Source organism: Ailuropoda melanoleuca, chromosome 8 (assembly GCF_002007445.2).
Source record: "Ailuropoda melanoleuca isolate Jingjing chromosome 8, ASM200744v2, whole genome shotgun sequence".
Taxonomy (NCBI): Eukaryota; Metazoa; Chordata; class Mammalia; order Carnivora; family Ursidae; genus Ailuropoda; species Ailuropoda melanoleuca.
This window is the reverse complement of record NC_048225.1, coordinates 73,778,769-73,792,435: the sequence shown is the minus strand read 5'-3', so window position 1 is coordinate 73,792,435 and position 13,667 is coordinate 73,778,769. Positions and strand designations below refer to the sequence as shown.

General features: G+C 37.1%; 1 protein-coding gene across 4 annotated transcripts in view; it reads left to right on the top strand.

Annotated features, from left to right (window-relative positions):
- Positions 1-13,667, top strand: part of NME7 (NME/NM23 family member 7) — a 249,377-nt gene that overhangs the window by 52,656 nt on the left and 183,054 nt on the right. For 3 of the 4 annotated variants that reach the window (XM_002918573.4, XM_034666696.1, XM_034666695.1), the window contains exons 4-6: positions 3,288-3,398; positions 7,132-7,182; positions 9,675-9,882. In XM_002918573.4, the coding sequence (XP_002918619.1) occupies positions 3,288-3,398; positions 7,132-7,182; positions 9,675-9,882 (370 nt within the window). The remainder of the gene's footprint in view (positions 1-3,287; positions 3,399-7,131; positions 7,183-9,674; positions 9,883-13,667) is intronic. The other variant, XM_034666697.1, reaches the window with a different exon arrangement.

Here is a 13,667-nt window from a genome sequence, read left to right as displayed (position 1 = left end):
TTTAAAGGGGAAGACGTGGAAATGGTGGGGGTGACGTGTAGGAGAAGCAGGTGCCCAAGCAGTTGATTGTGTGTCGACATGAGACCTGACCCTGAACAGACTTGCTGGCATCAGTGGCAGCTGTTTTCAGATGTGTTCAGGCCTTATCTTCTGGGAAAGTCTGGTCCTTCACTTCTCAAGGCCATTGGCCTGCAAATCTCTGGGAAAGTAGGTTAGTCCTGCTGCAGCCCAAGGGACTTAGGTCAGCAAACGAGGAGTGCAGAAGCTTGGAGCACGTTAACCCTTCCAGCAGGTTGGAGTGTTGTTGCAGTGTATTAAGTAGCAACAGAGAACAGTGGCACTATTAATATATTTTTGTGGTCCTTTTGTTTATGTGCTGTCTTCACTTTTAAATGACACATGTGATTCCTCATGCCTGTCTTATTTTCTGTACAAAATATATTTTAATTATTATCTTTTGAACAATTAAGCAGGGAGAAGATGATAGGCAAATTTATTTAGAGTAATTACTCCCAGTGATCAGCCCTTTGCCTCCTGTAGGCATTTAAAGAGAAAATGAAATTGCATTTTAAATTAAGTTTTGTTAGTTTTGTATTTTCCACGTTGGTTCTTGTTCGTAGAAATTGATGACTGCCAATGTGTTTTATATTTTTTAAGAGCTGTGGTTCACAGAGGTTCTTCCAGAGTTTAGCATAAACAATTTATGGGTTAGTTTGGCTTATAATATGAGTATAATGTGTTATAATGTGAGTTAAAATGTGAAGAATTTTAATTGTCTCTTCGATGAAGCCAAACAATATGAAATACTATCAGCAACTCATTTGCTTCAAAATAGAGGGAAGGATTGTCTGGCATAGCTTGTAATAAACTGACTGAGATGAACAGTTTTTATTATTTGAAAGTTTTTAAAAGCCAGCCATGAGTTACATCCCGTGGTAAGTAAGGGTATTTGGATTATTATATCTTTGTCATATCCTCCATCAAGCTTGTCTCGTGGGTGAAAAAAGCCAGCTATGAAGAGGCCAGCCATGCTTGAATGAATGCCCGTACGTCAGAACAAAAAACGAAGGGAAAGTGGCAGCAGTTCTTCATTATAATTTCGCATGTCCTATAAACTGAGTTACTCCAACTCATCTGATTTTTATCTTATATTAGCACATATTGCCCTTGGGGATTTTGTGACTATGTTCCCTTTTAACGATACTCAGAATGACATTATTTGTGGTGGGTAAAGAGTGCAGACATGGGAGGCTTGGAAGCTGGGTGTTCTGTCCTGAAGGTGCCACTGACCAGCTGTGTGACCTTTGTGTAACTCTTTGGGCCTTGTTCCCTCATCAGTAAAATGAGGGCATTCAGGTGATCTCCATCTCCAGAAATCTAATTTTGTGGCTTCAGAGTGGGGAAAGTGCTTTGCTCCTACCTGTCCTATAGAGGAAAGAATGATTTTAAAAGTTACCACAGTGCTTGCTATCTGTATATGTTGCCAGGTAGAAAGACATTTGGTTTTTTGTGCATCCCTTGTGCTATGCTTGCATGTAGAGGAGAATTTATAATTATTTCCAAATCAGTGATGAACTGACTACTTAGCTTACTTTTTTTTTTTAATTATATTATGTTAATCACCATACAGTACATCCCCGGATTCCGATGTAAAGTTTGATGCTTCATTAGTTGCGTATAACACCCAGTGCACCATGCAATACGTGCCCTCCTTACTACCCATCACCAGTCTATCCCATTCCCCCACCCCCTCCCCTCTGAAGTCTTCAGTTTGTTTCTCATAGTCCATAGTCTCTCATGTTTCATTCCCCCTTCTGATTACCCCCCTTTTCTTTATCCCTTTCTTCCCCTACCGATCATCCTAGTTCTTATGTTCCATAGATGAGAGAAATCATATGATAATTGTCTTTCTCTGCTTGACTTATTTCACTTAGCATTATCTCCTCCAGTGCCGTCCATGTTGCAGCAAATGTTGAGAATTCGTTCTTTCTGATAGCTGAGTAATATTCCATTGTATATATGGACCACAGCTTCTTAATCCAGTCATCTGTTGAAGGGCATCTCGGCTCCTTCCATGATTTGGCTATTGTGGACAATGCAGCTATGAACATTGGGGTGCATATGGCCCTTCTCTTTACTACGTCTGTATCTTTGGGGTAAACACCCAGTAGTGCAATGGCTGGGTCATAGGGTAGTTCAATTTTTAACTTTTTAAGGGTAGCTTACATTTTTTAAAGTCTAAGAGATCAAAAATCAAGTTCATAATGTATTAAATGCAATTTTTTAAAGTTTTGTCCTCTTTTATAAAATGTGTTCTAAGAAATAGAAATTTTAAAGACTGGTGTTTTCTAATGTGGAGACCAAGAGCAGGGTGCCCCAAGATGTGTCACTTTGACATATTAATTATTTAAAATAAAAGTTTTTATTTTATATTAAGAAACAGCCAGTGCAAAGACACTCAGACTCTCTTCTGTCCCCCTGGATGCAGGAAATAAATCTCCCATAGGAATGGTACTCTCCCTGTACTAAGAAGTAAAAAAACATCCTTATCACCAGAGATAGAACCTTTAAAGCCAAGCAGGTTTTAGAAACAAACCTTGTTACTTTCTTTCTAATCTACTACCTCGGTCCAAATTCTATTTAGAATTATTTACTAATTAAGGCTTCTAAACATTTTTAAAAATATTTTTAAGTAATCTCTACACCTAATTTGGGGCTCGAACTCACAGTTCTGAGATCAACTGTCACGTGCTCTACTGACTGAACCAGCCAGGCTCCCAACATCTGTTTTCTTTATCCTGTCAATCTATCACAAATGTATTGTCTCTTTGTCCAGGAAGTATAAAAACTGCCAGTTTTGGTCATTTATTTGGGTCTCAGTTTCATTATTGGGCCTCCATGCACACGTAATAAAACTTTGGCTTTTTCTCTTGTTAATCTGTCTCATGTAAATTTAATTCTAGTCCAGTTGGAACTGCCTGAAGGGTAGAGGAAGAATTTTTCCTTCCCTACCTTAGTAGGACATATTAAACATTACAATTTTAACTTTTTTCCCCCTAAGCTTTTATTATTATTTTTAGATTGGATACCTAATTTTTATTTCCCTGGGAAAAATAGTAAGCTTACTTTGTATAAGTTTTTCGGAGACCTTTAATATACTTCTTTTTATAATTCATTTTGGTATTTGATGATCTAGGATGATTGTTAAGGAAACTACCACTGCTTGGGAATTATAAGTAAAAACTGAACTATTTTTATTTTCAAACCTGTTCTTTATATCTGTACAGAACATTGGCTCTGATTAAACCAGACGCAATATCAAAAGCTGGAGAAATAATTGAAATGATAAACAAAGCCGGATTTACTATAACCAAACTCAAAATGATGATGCTTTCAAGGTAATTTGCTGATCATTTTCGGTTATGTAAAGTCTAGTCCTCTTTTTTTTTTTTTTTAAAGTCGTCTTTTATCCTTCATGTCGTTGTTTAAAATAAAAACCTCTCACTGAGTGGCAAAGAACAGAATAGTAATCTTATTAGAATGAGAAAAGAGTAAGACACTACATAATTAGATTCCTCAATAATGATTGAACTCCAAGCAAGTAGGAATTGCCAGATTGTGCCTGCCCCGTTATTTATTGTCTTCATAACCCCATTGGTTTTTATAACACCAAGGCCTGATGATTGTAATCTCTTCTTCTTAATATATAACACACCATGGAAACATGGTAGAAAAGGAAATGAATGAGTATGCTATTTGACAAGGGAGTGTTACTGTTGAGATTTCCAAAAGTGATGCATTTGGAAATGGTTACATTTAGCTCCTCCCAGTGTATGTAATTGGTGAATAGGCCTCTTTACTACCCTGAAAAGCAGTTCATTCCATTTGACCAGATAGTTTCTAAGTTAGTTAGTGAAAATTGGTCTTACCTATAGGTAGGGGCATTAATATAGCGTTAGGCAGAGCTGCTGCCAGTGGTGTTCTTATGTTACTCCACAGGGCTTTTGTAGTTTATTTTTGGTCAGGTGTCTTTTCACTGCTGTTCCTGAGTATAGATTATATGGGACAGTTGCATTTTTGGCTCTGAGGGCAAAGATAACGGATAGTTGTAGATATTCTACACAGCTTTGATAAGTCTGATCCTTAGAAACCTTAAGAAAACACCTTCAGTTTTACCCCAACAAAGACATATATTTAATTCGAGTTTTTCCCCTGTGTAAGGTTTTTCAGTTTACATATCTTCTAGAAAGGCAGGAGGCGTTTCAGAGCACAGAGTCTGGAGCCAGATTGCATGTAAGTGCACCGCGTATTAAGTGTGTGACTCTGGATAAATTACTCTGTACTTCATTTTCTTCATCTGCAAAATGGAGATCATGACCACCTGTATCATAAAGTTGCTATGAGGGTTCCGTGAGTTTAATATATGCAAATTAGTTTGAAAAACCCCAGCACATAGTAAATATATATAAATGTTAACTGTTGCTGTTAGTAGCAATAATACTAGTGATACTATTATTTAGTGAAACTGAGGTCATGACCCTTTGTAAGTCGTTAAATTTGTCTTATTTCTCTATATGTATCAAGAATGCTTGCTCTCATAGCAGGCAATGGGACTGAATTCTGGAGAAATAACTTTGAATAGTTTTAGTGAGATTAAAAATTATGTCTCTGCACTGCTAGTGCTTGATAAAGTTGGCATCAAATTCCCCAAGATAGAGATACCCAAGAAAACTTAACTGCTTTTTAATTTTTTTACAGCACCTCATATATCTCTATTAGTTTTACTGTCAAGTCTTGGGTTATGCCCGACTTAGAAGCTAATAAGTTAGTCTTTTACTCTTTCATGGGTGCTAGGCAGAAGATGTGGAACATCTGGGTCAGAGACAGAAGACTTTATTATGGTACAGCAAGTAGCATGGGCATCACGCTTATGTTGGTTCTCCTTGCCTCCGTGTCCTGTGGGCAGAATATGGTATGGATCCAGGTGTATGTTGTATACACAGTTGATTGCATTGTAGCTGAGGAGCATTGAACTTGGGTTATCCACTGTTTCATTAGCAAGCGGTACACAAGGCTGCTCTCTGTGCTGAAGAGAGACATGACCTCATCCCTCAGAGTTGCTCACTGTAACCATAACTCTGAGAAAAGGCTAGGCTAAAGGGCAGCTAGGGCCTTGGATTCTTGGCATATCCAGTAAGACATGCTGGGAGTGCCAGAGACCTGTGGAGGAGTGTCTCCCAGGGCTTAAATCTTTGCTAAACTTGTTTGCTCAAATGTCAGTTCCTCCATCAGACAGTATCTGAAAGGCAGCAGCTGAGTTCCATCTAACTTTGTACTTCCTAGTTTTTGGATTAGTGCCTGATTGAAGGTAGGCACTGAGTCAATATTTCGTGAGAGCATTAATGGATAAATCTTTGTGGGATCATGGTTTCTTTATAAAAACACGGTAAGACATAACAAAACAATAACAAAAACCTCCTTTAAGTGGTGACGCACTTGTTAATATTTCTCTCTGTCTCAACTTTTTAGGGGAGGAATTAGGTAAGGATAATGGGAAAGTCACGCTCTCTCATCTTGGTTTCAATTTTGGACGTTGAATAGAGATAACTGTGGGGTCAGTGACATGTAAGAAGGAAACAATGAAACACTTTTAGTAATTAAGATTTTTCTTTTCATCAATATTAAAGATTATGATTTTTTCCTTTTTTAGTAGCTCAGTTGTGTTGAAAAATTTAGAATTGGTTGTTTTCGTCGTCTTGCTGCTCTTTTTAGAATGCTCCCACATAAGTTTTTCAGACATCCAGTTTTACCTCATTTTAGGCTATAATATAATATATCCATTTCATTTTTGTGAATTCTCCTCGTGACCCGCCGCAGTTGGTAACAGAAAGGACATAAACAGAGATTTGCAGCCAGAGATTTGGGTCCAAGTTATGTAATCATGCTGAACTTCATTATTTTCATACGTAAAATGTAGGTGATCGTACCTATTGTTCATAACATATTGTTATGAAAAATAAATAATTTAATGCTGGCATAATAGGTTCTAGAAAGATGAGTTTTCTTCCCCACTCATTTCTTGGGATGAATTTTATTTATCATATTTGCATAATATACCTTCACAATCTCTTCATAACCAAAGAAACTATTTCAGTACATTTGGTTCAAATAGGTATGCCCTGATATAGCTTATTACATGAATTCATTTTGTAGTAGGCCCATAAGATCTTCAGACATTGCATACTAAATTAATTATCGCGCCTGAAAGGATAATCCTTTGCTAGAGGACACTTTAACTTCTCTGATGTTTTAAATAGTAGTTGATGTTGACATATTTGTTGCATACTGTGAACTCCATTTAAAGCCTTTAAAACTGTCCAAGTTTGAGAGATACCAGATTCGATTAAAATAAAAAGTTGTTTAGACTTTTCAGCTAATCAGTTTAAAGTCCATTTTCCTTTCAGTGGCTCCGTAGATACTCTTTAGTGGGAAGATAGATTCACAAGGTAAATCCCTATTGCCCTTAATAAATTCTGAATATCTCCATATTACCCCCTTTTTGGGTGATGTCAGTTAAAGCATTAATTTTTAATACATTAATAACCAATAAGAATACATTGCTATGCTTAATTTGTCAAGCATATTTTAAAAACACAAGATCTAAGAGAGAAAACTGTCATTATTAAATTCAAATTCTAGCCTACCCTTTCAAGTTTAAAACCTGAAGAAGAAAGTGACAGCTTTCGAATTTGAAGATGGCTTTGCATTTTTTTATGTAACTTATTTGATCTCGAAAGAACAAATAATTCTTACTGGTCAAACGTTAAACTTTGTTTCACGAATGTTAAAGATGCTGGTGCAAAGGAAGATAGTAGATACAATATGAGCAGAAAAGTGAATAGTGCCTCTTACATGCATTGTAATTTTACATCTTAACAGATATTCAGGTAGCAAAAAATTTAAAAAGTGGGAGGATTTGAGCAGAATATTTGGTGAAAAGTCAGTCAGTTTACATACAGATCAAATAAATGTAGAAGATTTCGTATTTTATTTTATTACCGCAAGCCAAAATATTCTAGTAAAAAGTTTTAAATGTAATTCTTAACGGTTGTCATTTTGATTATTTTACAGGAAAGAAGCAATGGATTTTCATATAGACCATCAGTCAAGGCCCTTTTTAAAGTACGTGCTGAATTTGGGGCAAGTGGTTTACAATGGAGGATATCCCCAAAACTAAAGAACTGTACTTTTACAATTCAGAAATTTGTGACATGGAAAGCATCTGTCAAAAGGATCATAGGAACACCTTGCAACTGTAGAGAACTGTTTTCTAAGAATTGTTTTTTCTGCCCTTCTATTAGATTAGAATTTTTATTTCATCATTAAATATCTTAAATTTAGAAGCGAATAGGATGATAAGTTTAAATTATAAAAGGCATAACTTTCTTTTTAGATTTCAGTAGATTAAAATAGAGTGATAATGATATTTTATGTTGATTATTTTTTTTTAAGGTTTTTAAGGTTTTTATTTGAGTAATCTCTACACCCAGCATGGGGCTCAAACTCATAGCTCTTCTGACTGAGCCAGCCAGGTGCCGCTGGGTTCAGTGTTTTCGTTGTGCTCTTGGCATTCTCATATACATATAACATCGTTCACAGAGCCCTTATTATTATTATTTTTAAAGATTTTATTTATTTATTTGACAGAGATAGAGACAGCCAGCGAGAGAGGGAACACAAGCAGGAGGAGTGGGAGAGGAAGAAGCAGGCTCATAGCAGAGGAGCCTGATGTGGGGCTCGATCCCATAACGCTGGGATCACGCCCTGAGCCGAAGGCAGACGCTTAACCGCTGTGCCACCCAGGCGCCCCAGAGTCCTTATTTTTTAACTAATACTTTTGTTCCTTGAAATAGAGCAACTAATATATGCTAGAAACTGAATTTATGTTCTAAATATTTGGGATGTATTTAAATTTAAGTGAATATTGTGAAGTATATGTTACTATTGACATAGAAGCGCTTACATTTCTAATAAAGAAGGGTATTAGTCAGGCTGCTATAATAAGCATGCTAGTTGGTATCCTGCATATGGTAGTGTTTTTTTTTTTTAACATTGTGTATGAGAAAGTTATTATGTTATAGATTATTTTAAATAAAGAAATATAAAATATTCCCAAGCCTTGTTAGAATATATAATTTTCTTGGAGATGATTCTTTATTGTAGTCTTGCTTTATGTTTATAACATTATATTGCAGCACCTAGTTTAATGTCTTATGCAATTAGTATGCAATAAATTTTATTAAATGGATGAATTAACTAGTTTTCTGGTTTTATGAAAGATGCAACAAAAGATGTAGCTGTGGTTGTTGGAAATAGTCTCATGAAGCAGTATTTTTTATGATCAGGCCACACTCATGTTAAAATAGGCTTATTCTACTATGTGTTCGAGAATTCTATATTAATAGGACATTAGATTATAAGTTTCTTGAGGCAAGGCTATCATTGAATATTCTGATTTGTAGTAGGTAATCGTTAAGTGCTTGTTGGATGGATAAACACGGATTTGTTCCCTTGATTTTGGTTCCTTAAATCTTACTTTTTTTTTTCTTCCTGCTAAGGCCTAGCAGAATATGTAGAAAGAGGTCATGTGGGCCTTTTAGGATGGAGGGTATGAATACTTCTTTGTACATCCTATTTTTTAGAAATCCTCTTCGAAATGAATTGAAATGATTTAAAAAGGAAGTATGGAAGCAGGTCAATGAGGGAAGGAAGTGTGTAAGACAGTGAAGTGTTAATTGGTACCAAAGGGTTTGTCATACCGTGTGCTTTTCTCCAGGCGGGTCCTGTCCTCTCTCATAGTTTCGATGAGAGAGAGTCACGGCCTTACTTTGAACAGTATTCTGTCCCTGCCTAACACAGTGGGATGAATGCTGTTACTTATTTCACAGTTAGACTTGTCATTGCTGCCTTGTACACATATAGAAGCGGCAAAGGGAAATGAGCTGCTGCTTTTCATGGCTTGGGCTACTGTGACTCAGTGCTGGGTTTTTAATCAAGAACGTGTGTTTATTCTTTAATAACTTGAGATAAGAATATCCCAGAGTAACTTTTCTAGTAATAAGAGGATATTTCTTCAAGGCCTGTTAATTTCTGTTTTTTCTTTATCACTAGACCAACTCAGTGTTTATTGACTGAAAGTTTACTGTCATTCTTTGAATTCTAATCTACACAAAAATACATTTGAACTATAAGTATATTATAAGACCACTCTCATCCTTTCCTATATTATGAAATTTTATTTGACTGCAGTGGTAAACCACATGAAAATAAAAAGGAAGATCCTTCTGTACCTTTCAGAGCAATGGGAGAAGTGTTGATCAATAATATGGATTTTAAGTCAGTGAATTAGTCTTAAATTCAATGAAACCCTGATTTTTTTTTCTAACAGTAAATGATTTGACAACACTAGTGTTTTGTAGTGACTCAGGCTATCACAAGACACTCGATTTATGAAAATTTTATCTTATCCATGCAGAATTCACTATATCCAATAGTTCTGAGATCATAATCTTCATGTGTGTGTTGAAATACTCCAATTGTAATATATCCTTATTAACAGAGATATGTGGGTTGACAGAAGAATGAAGCAAATCAGGCTTTTACCTGTTTTGTAGTGAGTTGATCCAGCTTATTACAAGTGGTCCTACTATCGCCATGGAGATTTTAAGAGACGATGCTATATGTGAGTGGAAAAGACTGCTTGGACCCGCGAACTCTGGGATGGCTCGCACGGATGCTCCTGGAAGCCTGAGAGCCCTCTTTGGAACTGATGGCATAAGAAATGCAGCTCATGGCCCCGACTCTTTTGCTTCTGCTGCCAGAGTAAGGTGTCTTAAAAATATTTTCATTCTGTTTTTGTTTTGTTTTATGTCGGAGTAAAGCATTTCTGTCACTGCTGACTTCAGGCAGGTTAGAAAGCTCATCTAAGAGTGGAGAAAACCTTTGACCCTTTGCCTAGGTTTAAACAGTGGTTCAGTAATATGCCTCTTTTTGTGAACTGGTAACCTGGTCATGGCCAAGGTAAGTTTTCTCCAGTTAAAATACTTGTCGTCCCAGTTTATGTTCCAAAGCCACTTAAATTATTCAGGTTCACCAGTGTTTGAATTACTGACTTCATGTGAAACCAGTTTATGGATAGTAAATATTCAGAAAGAAGCATCATTTCATATATTTTGTTTTTGACTCAGACCTAACACCATCTTCAAGGTTATCATCCTTTTCATTTCCTATATAGGGCTAGAGGAAGTTTTTATGAGAAAGTTTTTATGTTTCCTATAATTACTTCTTATTTTAAATCCATATGAATAGGGTATTATACTGGGTTTATGCCAATGCTGATTTGATGAAGTTGCGCGTTGATTCTTAGCATCATGACAAGTTTCTCAGCTAATGTAAGATGGTTTTTAGTCTGGTCACGCTTTCATTAAAATAATACTAGGCAGTTTTTTAATAATTGAATTTTTCTTTTCCTTACAGCTCCATCAACAGATCCTTTCAGTTCTCCCTTCAAATTAGACCTTGAGTCTGATTGTTGTGGGTTAGGTCACTGTTATATTTTTTTGGACTACTGCAAAAGCCTCCTAATTCTCCTTTCCTCTTCCTTCTCTTCTTACACTCAATGTATAACAATTTTACCCTGCTCATGTAAAATTAACTAGGCCAAGAGTGATCTTTTAAAAACAAATCCAGATTAACAATTCAATTATTAAAGATTCTTTAGTGAGTTTTTATCTCTTTTATAATAAAATCACAAGTCTTTGTTGTAGCCTCCAGAGCTCTACCTGATTTGATTCCCTTCTGTCTCTCCGACTTTGTCTCCAACCAGTCTCTCCCTTATTCACTGTGTCCCAGGTACACTGACCATCTTGTTATTCTTTGAATAGTGTATTTCTGCCTGGCTTATTCCGTTAACAGAAAAGAAGATAGTCTTTAGCTCGATGGGAGTAAGGGAACGAGGGGATGATGAGGTCACAGAAATAATCAGGGAGATATCACATGGTCTTATGGGCTGGGAGCTCTTGCAGGGTTTTAAGTGGAGGACTGACATGTTTGACTTGGCATTTAAAAGGGCCACACTGGCTTACTGCTTTGAGAATAGACTGTAGGGGACAAGAGTAGCAACAGGGAGCCCAGTTCAGAAGCTGTTAATGATAGTCCAGGGAGATGGTGGCTTGGACCAGGGTGGTAGTAGTGAGAAGAGTATATAGACACATTTAAAAATACATTTTAATGGTCAAAGGTCAAGTGAACAAGATTTCTTTCCAGACTGAATGTAGGATGTGAGAAAAAGAGAGCAAGAAGTACTCCAAAGTTCTTGGCCTGAACAACTCACTGAAAGGCTACAATTTACCTAACCTGAAATAAGGAAAGCTATGGCTAGCGTCAGTATGGATAGAAACTCAGGAGTTATATTTTGGGCATTGCAAACTTAATATGCATGTTAGTTATCAAAGCAGAGAGATGTGAAGCAAAAAATTTAGTTTTGTGAGTCTGGAGTTTGGGAGGGGGGTTTCGACTAATGACATCGACATGGGGTCACTGACACCTAGATGGTATTGAAGCCGCGAGAGACTGGTGAGATTAGCTCAGAGAAAAGTACAGGCAGAGAAGAAGAGAGAACAAAGATGGAGCCTTTCTGTCCTAGTTAAAGTTGAAGAGGAGGATGCAGCAAAGGAGGTAGAGAAGGAGCCGTCAGTGAAGTAGGAGGAAAAGACGCAGACATGATTATGTTCTGGAGGCCAAGTGAGGAAAGTATTGTGAAGGGAGAGAATGGTCAGTGGGGTCAAATGAGGCAGATCCATCAAGAAAGAAGGGGACTGAGAATTGACTATTGGATTTTGCAGTGCAGAGTCGTTGGTGAAGTTGGTAAGAGATGGAGGAGTAGAGGCAAAGTCCTGCTGGAATGGATTTAAAAGAAAATTGGAGACAGTGAATATAGAAACTTTTTTGAGGAGTTTTGATGCAAGTTGAGGAAAGAAATATGTAGTAGATGTGACGAAAAGCAGGGTCTTTTTTTTTTTTTTAAGATAAATTACAGATGTGAAAAATTGAGGGTGTAGGAAAAGAGGAAGACTTACTGGCACAATGTCATTTATGAGGTGAGAAGGAATGGAAATTAGAGCCCAGATTGCCTGCACATTGGTGCAGGGGTAGTGGTCTGGTCAACACATGGGAAGGCAGAGTGTGTGGGTGCAGATGCTGCTTCTGATTGCCTCACCTTTTTTTTTTTTTAAAGATTTTATTTATTTATTTGACAGAGAGAGAGGCAGCCAGCAAGAGAGGGAACACAAGCAGGGGGAGTGGGAGAGGAAGAAGAAGGCTCCCAGCGGAGCAGGGAGCCTGATGCGGGGCTTGATCCCAGAATCCTGGGATCATGCCCTGAGCCGAAGGCCGACGCTTAACGACTGAGCCTCCCAGGCGCCCCTGATTGCCTCACTTTTCTTAATAAGACAGTAGGAAGCAAGGTCAAAAACAGCTAAAAGTGAGAATGGGGGAGAAGGTGTTTATTAGTTTGAAGAGAGAGAAGAGGTGAAATAATCACCAGAAAGATTAGGAATTTTTAACCTGTGGAATCTGATGCTGTCTCTGGATAGATAGTGCCAGAATTGAGTTGATTTCTTGACACCCTGCTGGTGTTTGAGAATTGCCTTGATGTTCTGTGTGGGTAAACCCCCCCACACACACACATTGGAATTGGGTCTGGAACCCTTAAAAGACATATTTTTATTGGGTAGTAAAATAGGCTGTACATATATTTAAAACTGTGGATAGTGAAGATAAGTGGATTCAGAAATGCAACGGGGCTTTACACTTTAATAAGGTAAAGCTAGTTTTGTTTGAAGTGATTATGTTTGTATGTTTCTATGCTTGCACATACGTCATGTGCTAAGCTGGGTAGAAAAATGCCTATCTGCAAATACAGTTTATAGAATGATTTTATTTCTTCTTTTCGTAGTGGAGAGCCTACTGCAAAGTTAGCTGCCATAATCCTTTCTCCTAAGGAAATGTCTCAAACATATTTGTTTACATTTTGTACACTAAAGTTTTTTTAGCTCTTTCTGACATTCATCCCTGAAGTATCCCATTGTTATGAACCCCTAGGGATATACCTTTTCTTGACCCTTGTCTTGGGAAGAGAGAGTATTATGTTCGCTGACTAGCTATCAAAGAGAAACACTGTGGCTGGCACTCACAGCATATATGAGGAAAGAAGGGCAGTGGATGTTAATAAAAAATTGAAAAACATCTCACAAACATCCTCAAATAGTCTCTCCTTAATCTTAAGTTCCTTTAGTTACTGTTTAATCCTTTTTCTTTCTTATGCAAACTATCTTCACAATTTTCTCTTCCTCATTTGCCTTTGACTACCGATTGAGAGCAGTCACTACAATTTGGCTTCAGCCTTTCATTCCACTGAAAACATTTGGCTAAGATAATCAATGTCCTCTTAATTACAAAATCCAAGGAAAATTGTTCGTTTCTTTTGTATCTTTCCAGTCAAAATCCTAGCAGAGTTTGTCATGAAACTTGATGAAATTCTTGCATAGAAGAACCAAAAGAGCCAAGGAAATTTTGAAGGGGAAGAAGAAGTAGTGGTGATAAGATGA